The sequence below is a fragment of the Pocillopora damicornis genome, chromosome 4 (assembly GCF_964200805.1).
Source record: "Pocillopora damicornis chromosome 4, jaPocDami1.2, whole genome shotgun sequence".
NCBI lineage: Eukaryota > Metazoa > Cnidaria > Anthozoa > Scleractinia > Pocilloporidae > Pocillopora > Pocillopora damicornis.
The window spans coordinates 2825810-2847597 of NC_142673.1; the positions used below are offsets into that span (position 1 = coordinate 2825810).

The 21788-nt window shown below is 39.2% G+C and overlaps 2 protein-coding genes across 2 annotated transcripts; both read left to right on the top strand.

Moving 5' to 3' along the window:
• The first annotated feature begins 15 nt into the window (after window positions 1-15).
• On the top strand, window positions 16-10915 carry LOC113665250 (uncharacterized). Its single transcript, XM_027180924.2, has 10 exons — window positions 16-184; window positions 2218-3234; window positions 5193-5361; window positions 5795-6053; window positions 6447-6674; window positions 7053-7307; window positions 7800-7985; window positions 8393-8518; window positions 9174-9305; window positions 9972-10915. The coding sequence occupies exons 2-10, from the start codon at window positions 2352-2354 to the stop codon at window positions 10164-10166; spliced, it is 2433 nt and encodes an 810-aa protein (XP_027036725.2). The 5' UTR covers window positions 16-184; window positions 2218-2351; the 3' UTR covers window positions 10167-10915.
• Window positions 10916-11824: 909 nt separating this feature from the next.
• On the top strand, window positions 11825-20063 carry LOC149046473 (uncharacterized). Its single transcript, XM_089203450.1, has 9 exons — window positions 11825-12904; window positions 15148-15319; window positions 15991-16249; window positions 17076-17303; window positions 17577-17831; window positions 18094-18279; window positions 18478-18600; window positions 18958-19089; window positions 19374-20063. The coding sequence occupies exons 1-9, from the start codon at window positions 11977-11979 to the stop codon at window positions 19563-19565; spliced, it is 2475 nt and encodes an 824-aa protein (XP_089059576.1). The 5' UTR covers window positions 11825-11976; the 3' UTR covers window positions 19566-20063.
• Window positions 20064-21788: the final 1725 nt, after the last annotated feature.

Genomic DNA, 21788 nt, shown 5'->3' on the forward strand with positions numbered 1-21788 from the left:
TCATAATTGATTTCTAGTCCTTTGAGTATTTGCGGCCTCACGGCAAGATCAGAGGAATCGCCAAAAATAGTAGTAGGAAATAGAGCTTCTTCTCTTGGCGTCGGTTAAAAAACAGATGAAGGTTGACGATAACGGTCTCTCATCGACGAGCTGATGTAGGAAATCGAAGATTGGCACCTTGCAGGTAGCGTTATAGCTATGATCAGCCTAGAAAAGCTTGGTTTCGAAGACGCTAGAGATGAAACGAAGCCAAAACGATTTAATCGTCATGGCTGAATGCATAGCATGCATAGTTTTCACTTGTAAATACACTATTGTAATAGCTTTCACGCACACCTTAAGCTGAATTTGTCGCCTTCGCCGAGTTAGACCTTGAGTGTAGGCACAAATGGATAGCTTATGTGAAATATTCCCTTCAATTAGTGGAGAAGAAGCGCCTTCTTCGCCTTATTTCTTTTGACAGGAGAAATATCTTTAAAGCGGGTATTCTTGAAAGTCTCACTTGGCAAAGAATCCCTTTTTCCTAGTGAATCACCCCATTTGGAATACACCCCACCACAACCTAGCATCAGAGGTCGTTGAGAGAGGTACATGTAACTAGCAGTTTATGGTCGCCATTTTGTAGCAAAATTCAAGAATGAATATTTATGTCAAAATCAACAAATTGATACCAAATTCAACGATTGAGGACCGCAGCTTTTCGGCTGATGCATTAACTTGACGGGTCAAAAGTCCGATTACATATATTTTAAATATTCTGTTAACTTTAACTGGTTTTTATGATGATTTTCCTTTTTGCTACGGCAAAGACATTTTCTTAAATCTGTCAAGAAAATATTGATGTATCCAAAAAAAAAAACCTAAAAATGGAAAAAAAAAATGTTATTATAAACTATTATTATAATTATTATTGTTGAAAGTGAAATGTGATCATCGCAGTAAATTTTCCAATTTAAGCAATTGGAAAGAAGAAGCCTGAAAAAAAAAATCAGGGCTTCAACGGGATTCGAACCCGTGACCTCCGCGAAATACCGGTGCGATGCTCTACCAACTGAGCTATGAAGCCACACATTGGGAGCGAGGTCAATTTATTGAATTCATATCTTCCCGTGCAGTGAAATGATGTGAAGTTTATATGAAATAATTCATTTTTGTACTGCGGTTGTAGATGAAAGTGAAATGTGATCATCGCAGTAAATTTTCCAATTTAAGCAATTGGAAAGAAGAAGCCTGAAAAAAAAAATCAGGGCTTCAACGGGATTCGAACCCGTGACCTCCGCGAAATACCGGTGCGATGCTCTACCAACTGAGCTATGATCACATTTCACTTTCATCTACAACCGCAGTACAAAAATGAATTATTTCATATAAACTTCACATCATTTCACTGCACGGGAAGATATGAAGTCAATAAATTGACCTCGCTCCCAATGTGTGGCTTCATAGCTCAGTTGGTAGAGCATCGCACCGGTATTTCGCGGAGGTCACGGGTTCGAATCCCGTTGAAGCCCTGATTTTTTTTTTTCAGGCTTCTTCTTTCCAATTGCTTAAATTGGAAAATTTACTGCGATGATCACATTTCACTTTCATCTACAACCGCAGTACAAAAATGAATTATTTCATATAAACTTCACATCATTTCACTGCACGGGAAGATATGAAGTCAATAAATTGACCTCGCTCCCAATGTGTGGCTTCATAGCTTAGTTGGTAGAGCATCGCACCGGTATTTCGCGGAGGTCACGGGTTCGAATCCCGTTGAAGCCCTGATTTTTTTCAGGCTTCTTCTTTCCAATTGCTTAAATTGGAAAATTTACTGCGATGATCACATTTCACTTTCATCTACAACCGCAGTACAAAAATGAATTATTTCATATAAACTTCACAATTATTATTGTTATAAACATCCAAGGAACATTGATATTGAATTTCACCTGGAACTTCTTTCAGGGACTCTTGATATGCTTCCAGATACGTCAGATTTTTTTTCTTCTATTTTTTATGTTTGAGATTAAAGGACAATAATATATACAAATCCCGCTTGATTGGCAGAGGGCAATCCTCTAGGGAGAGCACACGTCAACTGCACGCGTCTAAAATAAATCTACACATAGCTGCAAATAGGGTCGCTTTTGGACTTTAAAAGCTTAAGGCTAACGGTTTCTGAGGTAAATTCACTTTTATTCATTCTCCATTTGATTTAATCTTATTTTTCAGTTTACCTTGCATCGAATGTGCTGACCCGTGTTGCCCCAAGCCACCTCGGCCGCGCCTGTCATTCATTACCAACTGTTGACCTTCGATTGTTTTTATTGCTTGAACAATTATCTTTAGGCGCACAAGCGTAAACTATGGCTGAGAAGGCAGAGGATAGCAACGGCATGCTCATGGACGAGGTGGACCTGAAAGTAAGGTACCAGCATGAAAGATCTTGGCTTTCTGGAGGAAAGCTGGTGATTTTTGGGCTCATTGCATTGGGAGTTTGTCTCATCATAATCGGAGTCATTCTACTCGCGCTGGCACATTTTGCGAACCGCGAATGCAGTGGAAAGGGACCTGAGGTGCCTACAACAGGGCAACCTACTCAGCAAATACCTAAGCGATGCGAATTTTCAGTGGAAGCCCAGAGAGTTGGCCTCGATGAATTTTTGAAGAAAGTGAAGTCAACATACTTTCAGTTGCATCCGTTTAGTATTCCGTTCCATCCAGACATGAATACAGATTTGTTAGCAGGTTCCGAGAGGATCAAAAGAGACTATGAGGCGTACGATCCGACTCCATCTGTGATCAAAAATCGCACCGATATGTCTTGGGCTTTGCTTGAAGAAATTACGCGCAAAACCGAGCATGTCAAAATGAACGCCTTGTTGCCAAGAGAAAGGAAATCCTTGGCGCAAGTGAAGCACTACCTTCAACACACGTTCGGTCAACCATATGATGTAAACTATTACGCCGGGGATTGGATGATGGGACCGAATTTATTCTGCTGGCAACCTATTTGCTATCACGGGTACGACTTTTACAACGCCATAATTCACCATAGACCCACCAACGAGGCAGACGTGAAACTTATCAGATCTAAGCTAGCGACGCACCAGAGAGGAATTTTGCAGTACATCGACAACATGAAAATGGGAGTTCGGAAAGGCATGATTCGAAGCAGGGAGGAATGCGTCGCCGGCACAGATTCACTGAAAAGAAAATATTTGAATGTTTCCCTCTACAATGAGACAGGTAAGGAATTTATTGACATGTAAGATTGCAATTTTACAAACATTTAATTTGCGCATCAGTATCAAATTTCATGTTGGCGTGTGAAAATGTTGTTTCATTAACTTCACGAAACGACTCACGTATTTCACGATATTGCCAAAATCGTCAATATAAGTAATAAGTATTGCATTGTTTCGCGTTAAGTTGAAATCGTAATACTCTCTCAGCCACTAATACAAACTTTCCTTTCATAGCTGTGTTCGCTTTATTGATCATCAAAAGAACAAATTTGCATTTGCACACAAAGAAATTATGCAGAGTATTGTAAACAAATGGTATAACTCAGCTATAATTAAATGGTCGATTACACAATTCGTTTGAGCTGAGAGGTTGCGACAAAGCTTGAATTATCGATGTTCCAAAGGTGGCTTGCTCAACACTTTGTCCATCTTGTTGCACGACTCGCAATTTTAAGAAATGTATACTCTTGTTGCTGGGTCACGATGGCACGTCTACCCTAAGAGGCAAAAGTCAACACTTGATTTTCACTCAAATGACTTGTCCTGAAAATTAGAAGTTACCAAATGAACGTTAATTCAAGTTTTTCCTAGTTAGATGAATATAGATTGATCGCAATGATCAGGAAATTAAAAGTTATAGACCACACGTCGATTTGTCACGCGAGTATGGAATGGATCGCAAATCAAAGGTCAAAATTTTGCCATTTGATTTTGATAGTCGCTTTCGTGCAATTAACTATCTTGACGAGCTTGATTTCTTGATCCATAACATCTGTTCTCCCAAGATTGTTTGAGTTTGGCTTCAGGTCAGATATGGCATGTAGAGTTAAGCTGTTCGGTATGCGTGGAGGTTGATTAAGCATCGCTTGCTATGATAATCCTTGCCTTAGAACAACCTCGGATCATCCGTACGCTTGAATGCCCCCTGAAAGCTCACACACCATTAACGACATTTAGATTGTTATGTGGAAATTAAATGGAGGTGATGAATGATAAGACCAAGTCTTAGTACTTCAGGCTAAACGAACTATTGCCTTACAACATTTCCTCTTTGTAACCTGATAATTGTTTTTATTGAAAGAATTCGTCTATGAAACACCCACAGCGTAAAAGAAAATTACAAAGGTGCGGTATGTAGGTCAGAAAATGAAAGCGATCCTAAAACAAAGCCTTAGTCCCCAAGGTAGTCTGTTATTTTACCAGCGTTTGCTTTTATGAAAGGACTGTATGCATAATGAAAGACATGTTTGGGGTTATACAGAAATCTTGCCCAGAATTCTTCAACCATTGACAAGTCTAAAATTTGTCAATACATGCCCCCTGTCATTGCATCTGGCAGTAATTATATGAGAAGCTCTCATTACAACTGGCAAATTTCCTTATCATTTGTAATTTAGTCATTAACTAGCCGATTTTTACTTTTGATTAAGGATGAGCAAATCTTGATGTTAAAAAAAAAAAGTCAGACAAATATTCCATATTTGTGTCTATATTTCCCACACCTGTTGAAGACCTGTGAGGGATCATCAGAGTGTAACATTTGGATTTTGTCCTTTATTAGCATTTTGTAAATACGAGGATTGAAGTAGAAATGAGGCCTCAACCCTCTAACTCCCAGAAGTAATTAACATGTAACTTCTCCTTGTAAAATTTATACATTATCCAACAAACAGGTAATGAGAATACTCAAACTTATCAGGTAGAAGATGTTATTTTGATCTAACACCAAATTCTCCTAACTTATTTACAAAGAAATGTGAAGCCCCTAGAGGGGAGAATTAACAGTGAGATCTTGGGAGTTGAGGGGTAAAACAATAATTCCAAGTAAAATTTGTAAATCCAATATCTCTTTTGTTTGTTCAGTATGGTATTTAGAGTGCTGAGGATGAGGAAAAGTTTATTGTGAACTTAAATCTCTGCAAGGCCCACCTATACTCACAGAAATGCTTGCCTTCTTAGGTATTTGGAAAGAGTGGTTTGTTGAACCTGCCATTCATCCTGAGTTCTACAGCTTAATACCTGTGAAAGTGGACCAGGCTTGGAAGAAAGAGCATGGCAAGAATATTAATGAAACAATTAAAGACTATCTATTGACTTATCTTGGAAAACCCCTGCATCAGCTTATCTGGTACTTTTATTGTATGATCTTTATGGAGTAGGCTTTGTGGGTTTGGTAAGGGGACCTCTGATATAAGGGAACTCAGGTACATAAAATTGTAGATGGATATCCATAAAGGCCTATCTACAGGGGCAGCTTTTTGTACACTGCTTCTGTTCCAAGTATGAATTTTGAAGTGATAATTTTTGTAGAGAGAGTTTTTATTGGCAAATCTTAGAGTAAGGGTGAGAAACAGTAACATGAAAACTTGGTCCACATTTCACACCAGGTTTTGGATTTAAGCAAGGGCCACATAAGTAGGAAGGAAAGCACACAGATTCCAATAGTGTGGGCTTCTTGACTCTAAACAATTTATCAAATTGGCATGATTGAATCTGCTGTGACAGGCAAACATTCAAGATCATCTTTTGGTTTTCAAAATATCTCTTATCTTATCTCTCAGGTATTTAGAAAATGAATACATTCACTATTGTGTACCAAGTAATGTTTCGAGTGGATTAGGAAGACTGCCGCTGAGTCATGTTTGGTATGATGGTGTAGAAGACAAGAACAGGCCAACAGATCCAACTTTGCCAACCGGTGAAAGTCTGAATGGTCCCAAGGCATACAGCCTAATCATGCCATACTTCACCACTAATAATATGAATGCATCTGATGTTCATGACCTGGGAAAAAAGCAATTAGAAAAACTGTATCCATTGGTGAGTACAACCCTTTTGATTTTTAAATTGAATCTTCATGTGTTATTTTTGTGCTTTAATGACAGTCATGGAAATGTAAGAATTGTTAGAAAAATTGAGAGAGGAAAGAGGGCATACAGAGCAATCTGCAACCATCAATTTTGGGTCACTTGTGATGTTTTGTCAAATTTAATTCATTTAGCGTGGCTTTTTTTGTCTGTACTATTTGATATGAACTTTTAAGCTTGAATGTGATCTTTGTCATTGTAGTGTGCTTTTACTAAGTGCATCTGTCTCAGAAAAAGCACAAACTTTCAAAACAAAAGGAGTCAAGATCTGTCTGAGACAGGTATTTGATGATATCCTGAAACTATTCATTTTCCATGCCTTGAATGCATTTTTGTTGTTTTCCAGGTGGTAGAAATAGCCAAAGAAATGACAGGTACAAATGATAGTGATTTGGCTGTGAAACTCTTCAGAGAGAGGCTTAACTCCACTGAAAGCTTTTTTAATGATGCACCAATTCCAGCAAATGAGTCAAACAAAGAGGCGCATAAAAGATGCAGCAATCTTATTGGTGCAGAAAAGTATTGCCCTAAACGGTGGGCTGCGATGCAGTTATGGTTCAAGGAAGCCAGAAGGGTTGGTAAATTTTGAAAATGTTTATGTGAAGAGGGGACTTGAATGACTCAACCTTTGAGTGCATCATTGTACCTGGGATCTGTAGACACCAATCACTCATAAGAGTTCATTTTTGGGGAGGGTTGAAGAGTTGAACATGAGTTGGTAACAAAGACGATGGCCATCTTGGACTATGCCTAAAAGGTTTGATGGTTCAATGTGTAGCACCCAATGGGATGGGAGGTTCCCATTCATCCACCCACTTACCAACCTCCTTCCCTGTGCTACAGTGGAGCTACAAGTATTAATGTCTTACATGACTGTCTAAGGGTCAACATTGTGAACAAAGGTTCCTCTGTGGAAAAGACAAAAAATCAATTATTTAACTTCCTATGTTAGGTAATGAGCATGCTGGATCCAAAAACTGTGGATATGTTCTACTTTACTGGTCCTAAACATACCACACCCAACTGCCCTGTGGACCTCTTACCCGACCTCAACCCATCTAGTGGAGCACAAAGTTATGAAAATAGTGACCCGCAGTGTTCAAGGAATGCCATCTACAATATTCCATTTTTCTTGGAAAATCTGGGCCCAAGGTTCTCTGAATGGAGTGTGAATGCTCATGAGGCAAGGCCTGGACATCATACACAGGTCAGGAATGCAGATCATTTTTTTCCAGTAACAAGGCAGGATATCAATTAAGTGAAGGAATTTTGAATTAGAAGTTCTGTTTAGTTCTGAAAAATAAGATCAGGCCATTGAGTTTTTTCAGGATTGTAGGAGCTTATTTCAAGAAGATTGTGTGGTCAGAAGGATAGCTTTTGCCTAAAATTATTGGATTAAAACCCCTTCCAGCCCCTTTTCCTTCCAAGTACTGATTACTCCACCTTTTTATTCAAATAAAGCAAACTTGTTCCAATTTGACTGTTCTTACAGTGACTTGTAATTACACAGGATGTCATGATTCACCGACAGCCACTTTACTTGTACATTTGCATGTAAAAAAGTTTTATTATTTAATTTTGGTACTCTTCCTACCCCTGTGAGATGTCAATCCGTGAATCTGAGGCACCTACTTTAGGAAGATGGTAATGTGAAACTTTTTTCCTCCATTTTTGTTGATTTTTTTTCATTATCTTTTAGGTTCAGGGAACTATTGAGCATTTTCAAGATGGCTGTAGTGATGCCCTCACTTGGCTAGACACAGAGACATATTACACAGCCTTTACAGAGGGCTGGGCACTGTATGCTGAGAATCCGCTTATAGCTGAGGACACAGACACATATGATAATGAGCCTATGCAGAAGTTTGGCATGTTAAAGTGGCAGGTATGCTTGTGCTGCTGATGGAAGTGTTAAGTCTTGTTTCACTTGTCTTTACCTCATACGAAAGAAAGCAATAGGGAAGTGAAATGGATGAGAAAAAGAATTGAGGTGTCTCTCCCTTCACCGACCTGGACTTCTCAGCATCACTGTTTTTATTATGACATTCTTTTTCAGGCTCTTAATTAAACCTTGCAAGAGAATCTCAGACTCATTTCATATCACTCAATTAACATAGACTACAGCCTGTATGTATGGTATGGAGCAGTTTTCTTTTAAGTGCTCCGTCCTGGGATATGATTGGTATTAAAAACTCAAGTCACCTTCCTAGCCAATCAAATACAAACCAAATCATCGTTTTCTGTCTACCTTTTTTTCTTGCACTTTGTTTTCCACATGTTGTCTTCAACCAGATTTGGCGGGCCTTACGATTAATCGTAGACACCGGACTCCACTACTACCCTAACTTTACCAGAGAAGACGCACTTTGGTATTTCGACAAATTTGCTTGGGATAACACAGACTTGGCGGAAAAGGAGGTGAGTTTTTTTCATCGCGCTAAGCAAGAAGTAAGCTCGATTTTCTCGAATCTGGTCTTCAATCCTCCTGAGGTACTGTTGTTATTTTTCACCAATATTTGTCTATTTATTCGAGTCCTCCGAAGGACGTTTTGTTGCTAAGCAAGTGTCTCTATAGGTTCTATAACCATTACGATTCATTGGTTTGGCAAATAACCTACGGACCCGGACCCTCTCCTTCCCTCCAAGGTGAAACGGAAGTTGCCCCGCTTCGGTTTCACCTTTTAGGGGGTGGTTACGGCTACACGTAAGCTATTTAGCAAAGGGAGGGAGGCTACTGAAGAGCGCTACAGTCTTAACTCTTCATTGCTTGCCCACATGTTTAAAAAAGCACGTGCGTGGTCTTTAGAAGAAGGGTTCGGAGAGGGTATGAAAACATGGAATTAAAGTACTGAGTCGTGGTTATCGCATTTCACGAGTAGCCACCTCGAGGAAATGTTATCGCTTCTTTTAGAAGGCTTTTTAAAGCCATTTAAAAACAAAATAGTCATTTGATTATGGTAACTTTATAAAAACAGCCGCACAGGGTAAAAAAGGAAACACTTTTTAACAGAGGCTGGGGAATATTCATTTTCTTTCAGAATAATTGCTTTTCTTTCTTTGTTTTTTCCCGCAGGTGACTCGGTACCAGAGCGACCCCGGACAAGCCACGGCTTACATGATCGGTCAGCTTGATATTAAAAGTTCCAGAGACTTTGCTAAAGAAAAGTTGCAGGAAAATTTCTCTTTACGCGATTTTCATTACCAGGTGAAGATTGAATTGAGTGTCTTACATGTATGTAGTTACTTTTTTCTCAATGCGTGAGCGGGCAGTATTCCACAAATCCTACCGCTTCGGGCGGTATCCGAGACCTTACGCACAGTTTTTCCCTATACGGACCTTCCGGCTCGTGAATAACATATACATATATCTTTTACTGAAAGATGTCATTCATTCGTGAACTTCGCTTTTTAACTATGTTAGTATGTTAAAATGTACAGGAAATGTTGCTTTCTCTCTTTGAAAATTGGTCCTCAGAGGTATAGTTACTCCTTTTCTCAGTGATAGTACATGATTCCAAAAACAGGTGATCGGAATCGAACAATTCATCATCTGGAAGTTCTTATCTTAATGTTATACCAGTTTCTTTTGACTCACTTACCCCGAGATGTATAACTGCCAGTTAAATCCTCATACGGAGAAGAAATGGAAAATGCGTCATTAATTATTTTCTCACCCACAAACGTTAAGCATATAACTCCCGTGAGCAACCAAGACTGAATTTCTCCTTACAACATCGATAGAATATCAAGGTGATAAGTGATGAGAATAAACAAAAATATCAATTAGGGGATTATTAGTTGATCCAATATCAAAATTTTCCAAATCGCACCCAGAGAATTGTATGGCATCCTCGCTTTTCCTATTTTTTAGGTTCTAGCACAAGGGTCCTCACCACTCGCTTACCTCAAGGACCACATCGAGAGGTACGTTGATTGTGTGCAAGACAATGCAAAGGAAGGGTGTGCCGTCATCCTTAATGCGCCAAAGAAGGCTTCTGTTGCAAAGCGACGAGTAAAGGGTAGCCGCTGGCCAGTCATACCACGACCACATCAACACTACTTATAAACAATTTAATATTCACAACAAAGATGCTTTAATATCAGCGAATTATGAAATTTTTCATTTACATAAGTTTACATCACCTCCGAATTTTATGTTTTGTGTATTTATCGAAGTAGATTGAAGTCATGACGTCCTGATATTTAAAGCATACGTTTTCTGTCAAAATCACGGTGTTTTACTCTGATTTTATAGAGATGTTGCAATTTCATAACATATTGGTTCCTTGTGTAAGATTCGACATTTATCCTTAGTTGTCTCGTATTGGGTCAACTGCAGCCGCTTACAGAATGTTTATAGGGATACTTGACATTTCTGAGGTGTCTGAGCCTTTTAAGAAAGTGTTTGAGATCCTACAACCGAAATATTGACTTTCCAAATGTGCCCGCATTTGGAGAACACTAGATCCGCGGTAAGGCACATTAGTATTAATTAATTTGTTGTAAAAATACATTTTGCCCTTGACCATACAATAGCGAGTCGTATGCAATAATGCATTTTATAAATCGTTTTATGGAAAAAAAATTAATCTTACAATATAATAAGATTCCTTTAATCAGATTTGAAAACCGAATCCCTCACATTATTACATGCTTCTCCGTCGGTAAATATATGGGCTCATATAAGTCTGACGCGAAAATGTGCTCATAATTTTGCAAGTCGTACCAGAGAGTAAGGTTCCCATCCCCACTTTGCGTCATTTTTTGTACAAAGACTAACATTGTGTTGGAAATAAAGTCGGAAAAGTTGAGGAACATCGCTTGTTACCCCCAAGGACTGGTTGGGTTATATTTTATAGGTGACGCGACGCGTGTTTAAGTACACACGAACACAATTATTTTGTGGATTTTTAATCCCTAAAAGGTGCGTCTCATTTTTCCACTCCATGTTCATCATTGTAGATTGAAGTTGGTGTACAATTTGTTTTTACATCCTTTGTAGCTTTGAAATGTTTTTTTCTTTTTTTTGACGAAGGTCAAACTTGTCATACTTGGTATCTTTTCATTTGAAGAGAGCCGCCTAACATTTCTCTGACTTAAAACGCAAACCTCCTTTGCGATAAGCGTATTCGGTGATCAGCGTCTGCGAAATTAAGCCACAGCATAATATTGCGCAGTCTCAGCTCGAGCAAAGTTGTTCATTAGAACCGGCTTTGAATCTTTGACGATCCCTGTTTGGAGTTTATCCAGTAACAATTCTCTTCATTATTAATATAACACGTAACACAAAGTGACGGTACTGACAGGAGCCAATCACATCAATCGTTATCGCCTCACACACAAATATTACTGCGTCAAAATGACAACTTGCGAGCTCATTCTTTGTTCACATTGTAAACAAAACATAATGACAATGACTAGTTCTACGGATTTGTGAATAACTAACAGACTACATTAGGAAAGAGAGCGCGTATGGTTGTAACTATTTCATATTTTTCCGTCCCCTTTTTTCTGCTTTCCTTGCCACACCTTGCGTCCAAACCTCTTTAGTCCTTGATTGAAAAAGAAAAAAAAATGTTCGCCTTGCTGTTCCTGAGTCATATGTAAAGTTTTAGGAAAGCCTATCACCTCGACTTAAAAGTACTTTGTTTTTTACAATCAGACGTAATTTGACCTGTGGGTGTGAGTCATGCCCAGATTAAGCTACTCCATTTGTTATTGTAGTATATGTTTCTCTAGCCCTATCAAGTCGCTATCGCTCTTAGGGGGTATATATCAGACTTGTGGGGAGGACCTGTGACAGGTCGTACAAGGCGCAGAAAGGTTTCGAAGCATCTTGTGGTCAGAGCTCGTAGTAGCGTCCTAGCTGATTAATCATGGAGTTTTCCAAAAGCTCCGAAAAGATGGTCATTCCAGATTCGGAAATAAAGGTTTCAGGAGGGCGATCGAAAGAGAGAATGATCACAATGGCAATTTTTGGTATAGGTGTCATCTTGTTCATCGTGGGAATCGTACTCATTGCAGTTGCAACAGCCGACAAGAATGAGACCGAGAAATCTGCAGGCAATTCATCCACTGATAAACAAGGACAGACCGAGGAAACCACTGCACCCCCAACAGAGGCAACCATTGCAACAACAACAACAACAACAAAGACACCCCTTACAACAACGACCCAAGCTCCTTCAGGTCAATGTGATTTCTCTGAAGAGGCACAGCGAGTGGAGCTTGGCGAGTTCCTAAGTCGAGTGAAAGCTACATACTACAAACTTCATCCCTACGACGTTTATTGGAACCCTGATGCAACCCCGAGCGAGATCCGACAAGAATTTGTTGCCTACGATCCTACTCCGTCTGTGATTAAAAATCGAACCGACACTGCCCTGGAATTGCTAAAGGAAATCAGCGATACGAAAATCATTGCTGATGCGTTACAACCCCGAGAAAGGAAAGCACTGGCTCAGGTGAAGCACTATCTGCAGCATATATTCGGCCAACCTTATGACGTAAATTACTATGCAGGAGACTGGATGTTGGGACCGAATTTGTTTTGCTGGCAGGAAATCTGCTACCATGGATATGCTGTTCATAATGGCATAGGGCTGCACCACAAACCTTACAATGCATCCGACGTGGAGCTCATAGAAAAGAAGCTCAAAACTCACAAAGCAGGCATTTTGCAATACATCGAGAACATGAAGATGGGAGTACGGAAAGGAATGGTCAGAAGTATAGAAGAGTGTGAAGCTGGTATTAACACAATCAAAAGACAGTATTTGAATGTTTCACGATACAACGCAACAGGTAAGGAGATAGGAAGTGATAGCTTTTCAACGAGTTTCGTTGCGCAATATTTTCATCCATAACTATGTGACACAACCTCAAGAAACTAGAAGAGACCACTAGTAATTTAATCTTGAATTCAGACATGTGGCAGGCGTTGATAAAGGGTTCGCATTTAACAGACGGCCGTTTGTGTTCTTCACCAAAACACCCTTCTTCGAGGGGAGCGTCGGGATTCTCGGTTTAGCGGTTTTGGCTATTTTTTAGATCGGTGTTTCGTTTTTTAGGATTTGGGTTTCGGATTTCAGTAGAAAAAAAAAAAAAAGAAAAAGAAAAAAAAACACACATAATGGGATTCTGAGATTTGGTATCCGATATGATTTACAGTTTTTCCCATTTCGGTTCTGGTTTTTCCTCAATGTGAGTGCCAATTATGCGCTTCCACTGATCTCGAATAGTCGCGAAACCTCTGTAAGTTGCACTTGTCACTGATTGTATCGGATCGTAAGGGGTTTTGATAACTGGGATGTCAAAATTTATCGGTATGGACGGTTTTGCATGCGGTTTTGGTTTTGATCGAATTTTTTGCGGTTTTGGATGATTTTTTTTTCCCACTTTTTGCGGTTTCTAATAGAACCCAATGCCCCCTCCTATTCATTTTTGAGGCTAAAGTCAGGAAATGATGACTGAAAGATGTCATTAATTAACAACTGAATGTTTTACTACGAGTGATCCGTTTATACTGATGTTCTTAACAGCTGTAAGCGACTGAGCGGCGCAAATTCTCTTTGGGGATGAAATCTCTATCGTTTTCCATGGTCACGCAAATAAAGTTAAGATCAGCCAGCGATTTTTAAAAATTAGGATACTCTTCTCCACTGCAGGTATGGTCGAGGCGATCATGGCATGAATAAATATCTCGTTTTGTGGACAAGTTATCTGATAGCGGCCAGTACTTTACTTGCCATGAGATAATAGAAAGCCTATTACTTACGCGCGTTCAAATTCGTGTGATCAAATTCTGTTGTGCAAGCTTGCCCCACTTTTCATTGCGCAATCTATTGATACGTGTGTAGGGATTAAAACATAGCAGTTTCGCTTGGTAAAACATTCAAATTACGGCGTTGAAAATGTTTCCAAAGGATTGGTTGATATGTCAGCCGTGCCATCATCGAGATATGAAACACTTGGAGAGCTTAGAGAGCACTCGAGATGCTTGAATTTCTGTAGCTTCGTCTCGAGCAACTTTCATCCATCTTTCGTGCTCTCAAAACCTTAGCAGCGCTTCATTTATCGATAAAAGAAAGCGAAAGCTTGAGCCAGTTGCTCATTATTGCCCCTTTGGAACAGTGATTTTTCAAAGTTAATTTAGAAGTGCGGCGTTCTGTTACAAGCAAACCTTAAACCTGATCGAAAAAATAAATGTTTCGAGACACTCTCGATAGATGGACGACTCAAATAAAACAGATGTTTGTAATTGAATGACCTTTGATGTCAAAACAGCAATCAAAAAAAAAAAAAAGAAGAAATGTCGCCACCGTTTTTTAAAACATTTTAATATCAATGAAATTTCACTTCAAATCGATTGAAAACGTTTACAATGAGGCGAGCGCTTGGGGAATAAATTGAATTGCATGTATTCAACTTCAAGTCTTGCGCAACTGTCATCAGAAACGGTTTACATATGAATCAAAGTGACCATGAAAATGAAAAGGTCTAAAATTCAATCAGCTGGTCAGCGGAAAGATAATTACTTTTCTACGGTCGTGATTTAGTTCTGTTTAACTTTGTTTATCAATCACTAATTGTTACTGTAAAATTAACAATTTTGATTTAGATTTATCACATATCAACTATGCGGGTTATTTCGATTGATAAGCAATTGGAAGTGGATTTATCTCAAATGGTTTTGATCCGATGACCATTTGATATGTTGACTTAATAATGATAGTATTAATATTAATTTTTACTTTATAAATAGTGATAATTTAAATATCACGAAACGAAAAAGTCGAGAGAACTCCAGATGGGTAGAGCTTCTGTACTAATCTCAAATGTGAGAATCGTTCGGCATTTTTGTTTTCTTGGCGTTAAACAGGAAATCGAAAGCCTGCTCGGAGATTGAGGCTGGAGAGGACATGCTTTATCAGAACTTGTGCACAGAAGTCTCATCCGTTGCTATTTCACCGGAAATCACCCCCAGTATCCTCCCTGGGAACCCTAGTTTTCTCACGATTCCATACAAACTTGTTTAACCATTGCAGGCGTGCTTAAAGCATGGTTTGTGAAACCAATACTGGATCCTGATTTCTACAGTAACATCACAGAAAAGACTGAAACAGACTGGAAGGCGGCACACGGCGGAAAGAATGTCAGCGATAGTATAAAGGAATATCTGGTGAAATATGTGGGAGAGCCACTTGAACAGATGTTAAGGTATGAGAGTAAAACTTTCTGTGTTTTGTGAAACTATGTTTCGATTTTTTGCGACTTGTAAGATTATCTGAGTGACAGGCGTTCGACTGGAACTCGCGTTACTCACTTGTCGGTTTGCAAAACTCGTGCCCGTTTAATCTACGTAGGTTACTTGCAAGACTACCGAATATCAATGTGGTTAGAAAGAAAAACACTAAGATGTGATTATTAAACCAAGAAGATACAAAGCTGGCTTAGGAGGGATATGATTACTAAGACTAAAAATAAGGAACTAAAAAAATGTATATGTTTATACAACGCGAGCGTTTGTTAATTCTATTCCCATTAGGGGTTATCATTTAGCAACAAGAATCGATCCTTTCTCCGGTTGTTTTGTCCCTTCAAATTAATCATATTGTAAAGAGCCTTCGGTATATGGTCTCTTTAGAAGGAATGAAGAGTTACTATTTGTTAGGGAATCTCTTGCTTGAAAAATTGAAAAAAATAGAGGTGTTTACAATTTTACTACACCTGAGAAAACCAAAGGGAGAACCACAACAAATAAGGGTGGCGGTTTGAAGTATCAGTTATATTTTCTGTTTGCTGCTGATTTTTTTTCCTAATAATTTTGCTGCACTTTTCTTCTGTCCTTCAAATTAGATGAGATGATGTTTAATTATGTCAACTTTCAGGTACATTGAATATGAACACTTTCGTCATTGCGTTCCAAGCAACGTATCTAGCGGTTTAGCTGGTCTTCCGCTGAAGTATGTTTGGCTTGATGGCAAAGAGAACACGTCCCAGCCCACAGACCCACTCTTGCCCACAGGTGAAAAGTTGAATGGATCGTTCGCCTATTCCAAAATCATGTCGTACTTCACAACAAATGACATGACTCCGATGGAAGTTCATGAGCTTGGAAAGCGGCAGCTCGCTATTCTCTATCCTATGGTAAGGAACATTTCGGTTTCAGAAGTCTTAGAACCCTTATGTTTAGTTCACTAAGCATAAGGGTTTGGCTTTGCGCATTTCCCTCAGATCACTTTAAAGTAATTGCCTTTAAGTTGACCGGAGTAGCCGATGATCCTGGCTTGCCTTATCGCATGTCACTTTTGGTGGTTGCCTTGGAATAGAAACCAAACTCAAAAGAAACACTTTACAATCCAGGGAAATTTAGCATTATCAACTGCGTTGGCAACGTAAATTGGCCTCCGTAAAGATTTTAAAAGCTGACGTTTCTAGCGTTAGCCCTTCATCCATCCCTATGACGAAGGGCTGACGCTCGAAATGTCAGCTTTTAAACTCTCTGCGATGGCCAATTTAGGTTGTCAACGCAGTTGGTAATACTACTGCCCTGTTATACTCTCCCACCGATGCACCACACTTTCCTTAGAAACTTACCCCCTTTACTCGCTTTTCGATCCCTTTATCGTCAATATTTTCGTAACTTTAAGACTTGTTTCAACTGATCTGTTAGTAAAAAGCTATTAAAAACGTTAGGTGGTTAACTCTACGCTTTCCTGCCCCTCTGCCCCACCCTACACTTTCAGTGACTGTTAACATGATGTGCCGCTTTCGAACTGAACATCCCCAGTCCAGGTTCTTTTGAGCTGCATTTCATCGAGTCGGAAAAGCAACAGTCTATAAATGTCTTTCAGTCTTTTATGTCCAACCGTTTTCTACTGCAAAGAGAAACTACCTGCATCAAAATCAACTTGATAATCTTACCTATAAAAAAAATTGCAGGTTGTGTTACCTTTTGCTGAATCATTTACAGGTTGTCGATGTTGCAAAACTTGTTACCGGAAAGAACGATAATGACACAGCAGTAGCGATGTTCAGAAAAAAACTAAACTCATCTGAGAGTTATTTCAATCCGGAACCAATCCCTAAAAATGAGTCTGATAAAGAGGCACACAAGAAATGTAGCGATATTGAAGGAGCCAAAAAGTATTGTCCCAAGCGATGGGCTGCTCTAGAGCTGTGGATGGCGGAATCTAGGAAGGTGGGTTCATCCAATTTGTTACGTAAAATTACTAAGTCCATCTGCTGGGTCTTGGAAGCCAGGTGACTTCCACATGAAAAGCATGCGATAATTATTTTACGCAATTTTATCCTTCCCTAATGCGAGGTTTGAACAAAAATAAGTGCCTATTTCAGTGAAAGTTTTCGAGTATTTTTACTGTTGTTTTTGTTTGCTTCATTTAATTTTTGGTGGTTTTTCTGAGGAAATTTCAGGTAGAGGTAAAAACGATTAGTTTTGTTTTACCCGGTGTAGGTGATGAGTTTGCTGTCACCAAAGACGATTCCCTTATTCCACTTTACTGGGGACTATGCGACTACACCCATCTGCCCGGTTGATATGCAGCCCAATCTGAATCCGTCCAGTGGAGCTCAAAGCTATCAAAGTGCGGGTTCAGCCTGCACAAGGAGCGCCAAGTACAACCTTCCATTTTTCTTGGAAAATTTGGGTCCCAGGTTTTCTGAATGGAGCGTGAACGCACACGAGGCGAGGCCAGGACATCATACACAGGTTAGCCCTTCGTCAGAGCGATTGAAGGCTGACACTTGAAAATTCGGCATAGAAACTCTTTACATTAGCCAATTTGCACTATCGACTCAGGTGATAATACCGAATTGATCTTTTTATGCTCCTCCACCGACGCAGCAACACTGTTCCTTTAGAAACTTACCCCTTCACTAATTTGATACATTATTATCGGTTTTGTACCTTTCACTGAGTCGATGAATTAATTCTTGGCTATACATAGCGGCTTCTACGAATTGTTTCTCAGGTTCAGGGTAACGTGGAACACTTCCGTGACATTTGCGGCGGTGTTATTGGTTGGCTTGATAGTGTCACGTACTACACAGCGTTTACAGAAGGGTGGGCTTTGTACGCTGAAAACCCACTAATAGCTGAGGATACAGACACTTATAAGACAGAACCTATGCAGAAGTTTGGAATGCTGAAGTGGCAGGTAGGATTGGACGCAATGTGGTCTGCTGTTTCACGAAGAAACTGGTAAATAGTATGCTTGATAAGGTTTGATCGCTGTCCAGCGTTCTTCACAGCTTGGTGGTGTCACCACTGTTTTACATATAGTTCATGCCAGAGGATACATAAGGCGAATGCAGAGGTTTAATTTTAACTTTTGCACTTTTAATTCTGCCTCAAGGTATGGCGAGCACTTCGTTTGATTGTTGACACTGGTTTGCATTACGTTGGATTCTCGCGGGATAAGGCCCTGGAATACTTCAGTAAATATGCTTGGGACGATACAGACCTTGCAAAGAAAGAGGTAAAAAATTGAAGGGGGTCATTGGTTCATTAGCGCTAAGGAAATCCAAAATCTTTCTTCCTCCAGACTCCTACGTATGTAGTACAAGGCAATAACATAAAGGAAGTTGAGAGATGGTAAACCGCTAAGGAAGTAAAGAAATATTTGACTGGTCGCCAATACCAAAAGCTTATGATTCTTACTACTTTATTTATGTTTGAAACCGTGTGACCCTCGGCTTTAACTTTAGTTTATGATTGGCTGCAAAACTTTGTTGATTTAAGTCTTAACAATCAAACACACATCATTCTGACTCGTTCTGCCATGACAACTTGTGTTCATTACCCATGTTGTCTCCTTTCTGTCAACTACTTTCAGGTGACTCGGTATCAGAGCGACCCAGGACAAGCAACCGCTTACATGATTGGTCAGTTGCAGATCAAGAACGCTAGAAATTATGCCAAAACTGAATTGGGAGACAATTTCAGTTTGCGAGACTTCCACTATCAGGTAAATCTAATTGTGTAAGTTGGTCTAACAATACGTTTGCTTTAAAGACGTTCATAATGAACTTAGTATCGCCCCTAAAAGAACTTTCCTTGGCAATTAGAGCGAAAAGAAGAAAGTACGAGTGCGAAATTTCGAGGGAACAGCACATGAATGAGTCTTTCACTCAGCGAATTTAGATTTCTGGCAATAACAGCTTCGATGTGATGGTTTCAATGGCCAAAAATCACCAAAAGTTTCCCACGCCAGTTTGTGGTGCTGCACTGATTTTGACGGTTTTTCTCTAGGTTCTTGCTCAGGGGTCCTCTCCTCTAGCGTACCTATCTGATCACGTGAAAAAATATGTGGCGTGCGTCAAGGACAAAAAGAAAACAGGCTGTGATGTCATCCTGAAACCACCAAAGAAAGAGGAGGAAAAGGAGAAAGCAAAAGTAGGCCGCTGGGAAAAGATACCGAAACCCATTGTGCACCATATATAATGCATAAGTGAACAACAAAGAATGACAGAAGGATGCTTTTGTTATTTAAATAAGCCACGCACCTTAATGTGAGCTCTGCATCGCTAAAACGTTTACATAATAGATTCTGTTGATTTAGTTTGAATGACCATGAACAACTGTGTGTTTATTGTAGTGGACGGTGATGGTGAAGAATGAACTCCAGCCTGAACACATTTAACATGGCTTAAGTCCTCAGTTGTAATTATCTTTAGCGTGAGACGTTTCTTGTCTGTAGCATTTATTATACTACCCATTATATCGAAATGATTCCTCGTTTTTGTAAATTTAACAAGCGAGTTTTAGGTGATGTAGCATCTTCACGATTGTTTAGATACATTTTGCGAACTTGCAAAACAAAAGTTTGTCTGTATAGGCTTGATTAGAATTTAATTTTATCGTATTCTCCAACCATTAGGGCGAAATGAATTAATCCTCTGCATTTCAAAATAGTTAAAGGAAAAGGAATATTATGTTTTAGATTTGTTGATTTGTCTTTGTTTTAATGAAGTACCAACCCCTGCACCAACCCTCGCAGCTTAATCCCCCTTGTTGTGACATTAAAAATAGGTTATGCGATTAAAGCGCAAACATACAGTAAATCCACTTGTGAGAAACTGTTCTCCCTCTCAAAACCTCAAGTTCCTCTAGGTGACACTTGCCCCTTACCCCTTACAAATGAATGAAAACAAGTTTTCTTATCAACTTGCATTCACTTAAGACGCAGAATTGACTTTCAATTGAAGATTTTACTGTGGTATGTGACTTTCCAAAGAAACAAACTTTCCCTTGTGGTTATGGCTGAACGTTGAAACAATCTTGCTAATGTTAGAAATCGTACATCATAAAGAAGTTTATGTATATTTGCACTTTGTTTGCACGGCACGAGGCTTTAGAGTGAGTATACTAGCTACAGGTTAGGTTGTCTCACGTGATATAGTAGTTTCATTTTCTTTAATTCAGCCGCGTCAAGTCTGATCAGAGAAGAAAGAGGGCAAGGGGCTGTTGAGTACATGCACTTACTTAGTCTGGACGATATTTACTCCTGAGGTTATCTTAAAGTTCCGAAAAAAAAGTATAGTAGATTCGAAAAAGTACAAAGTGACCACATTGTGAGACAAACGATAATATTTTTTTCTTTTGAAGAGTCATTTACCACAGTGACTAACCACAGCCTATTTTATAATTTTGGTATATAGTTAACCTGTTATACTTCTTGCATCAGATAACACCAAAGCCATGATTCGAAGTAATGGGGAATCCAAACATTTTCACCATTTATTTTCCAGGAAGTGTTTCAAGTTCAGTCTTTTGCATTAAATCAGGCATTACCCAATTTTTACAATATTAAGTGGCGATTTCTGTATAAGAGCGGTCCAAGGCGTTTCGCATCGTACAAAAAGTTTCGCCTCAAACCTCGTCCATTAAACTATCCTTGGTAGTAAGTAAAAAAAACTACCTTAGTTTCTGGAAATACGTTTAAAAAAATTGAGAGTTCTCAATAATCAAAGTTGTAAAAGGCCCTTTTTTAACCTCTTGCGCCATCGAAATTTTCAAAAGTGGACAACACGCTGCATGCAGCAAGAAATCGTCGGACAGCTTTCTGGTATTGGCCAAAAACACTCTTTCTTTCTTTATTGGGTGATATTTCTCAAGTCCAGACCAAACCATCGAAAACTCCGCCGGGTTGATTTCTTCTAATAACATATTCGAAAGCATGGAAATGTAAAAACATCTTACACTTAATAGTTTCTTTCGCCATAGTGACTTCAGAATTTTGGTGATTTTGATTATGGCGAACCTCTGAATAAACACGTCAAAATTGAACTGCTTTCCAAACCCCGTATATATGACACAATTTAGGAATACAAACCATTTCTTGCTGCATGCAATGTGTTACGAGGAGCGAGCTTGTCAACTTTTGAAATTTACGATGTCGCAACAGATCAAAAAGGAGCTCTAGCATCTTTGATTATTGATAGCTCTCAAAATCTTTTTTAAACGTATTTCCAGAAACCAATGTAGTTTTATTTACTCACTACTAAAGATAGTTTAATAGACAAAGTTTGAGGCAAAACTTTTTTTTTCCATTCGAAACGCCTTGGACCGCAATTACAGAGATCGCCACTTAATCAGAGACCAACAATGTTATAAAGGTATCAAAAGTCCTGGTAAAACGATACCCCATCACCTTCGTCATGGCAT

Excerpts from the sequence above, each read along its gene's own strand:
- LOC113665250 (XM_027180924.2), top strand. The coding sequence starts at position 2,352 with ATGGCTGAGAAGGCAGAGGATAGCAACGGCATGCTCATGGACGAGGTG. Across the intron at positions 7,308-7,799 it reads GGCCTGGACATCATACACAG|GTTCAGGGAACTATTGAGCA; the intron begins GTCAGGAATGCA and ends ATTATCTTTTAG. Across the intron at positions 7,986-8,392 it reads TTGGCATGTTAAAGTGGCAG|ATTTGGCGGGCCTTACGATT; the intron begins GTATGCTTGTGC and ends GTCTTCAACCAG.
- LOC149046473 (XM_089203450.1), top strand. The coding sequence starts at position 11,977 with ATGGAGTTTTCCAAAAGCTCCGAAAAGATGGTCATTCCAGATTCGGAA. Across the intron at positions 17,304-17,576 it reads GGATGGCGGAATCTAGGAAG|GTGATGAGTTTGCTGTCACC; the intron begins GTGGGTTCATCC and ends TACCCGGTGTAG. Across the intron at positions 17,832-18,093 it reads GGCCAGGACATCATACACAG|GTTCAGGGTAACGTGGAACA; the intron begins GTTAGCCCTTCG and ends ATTGTTTCTCAG.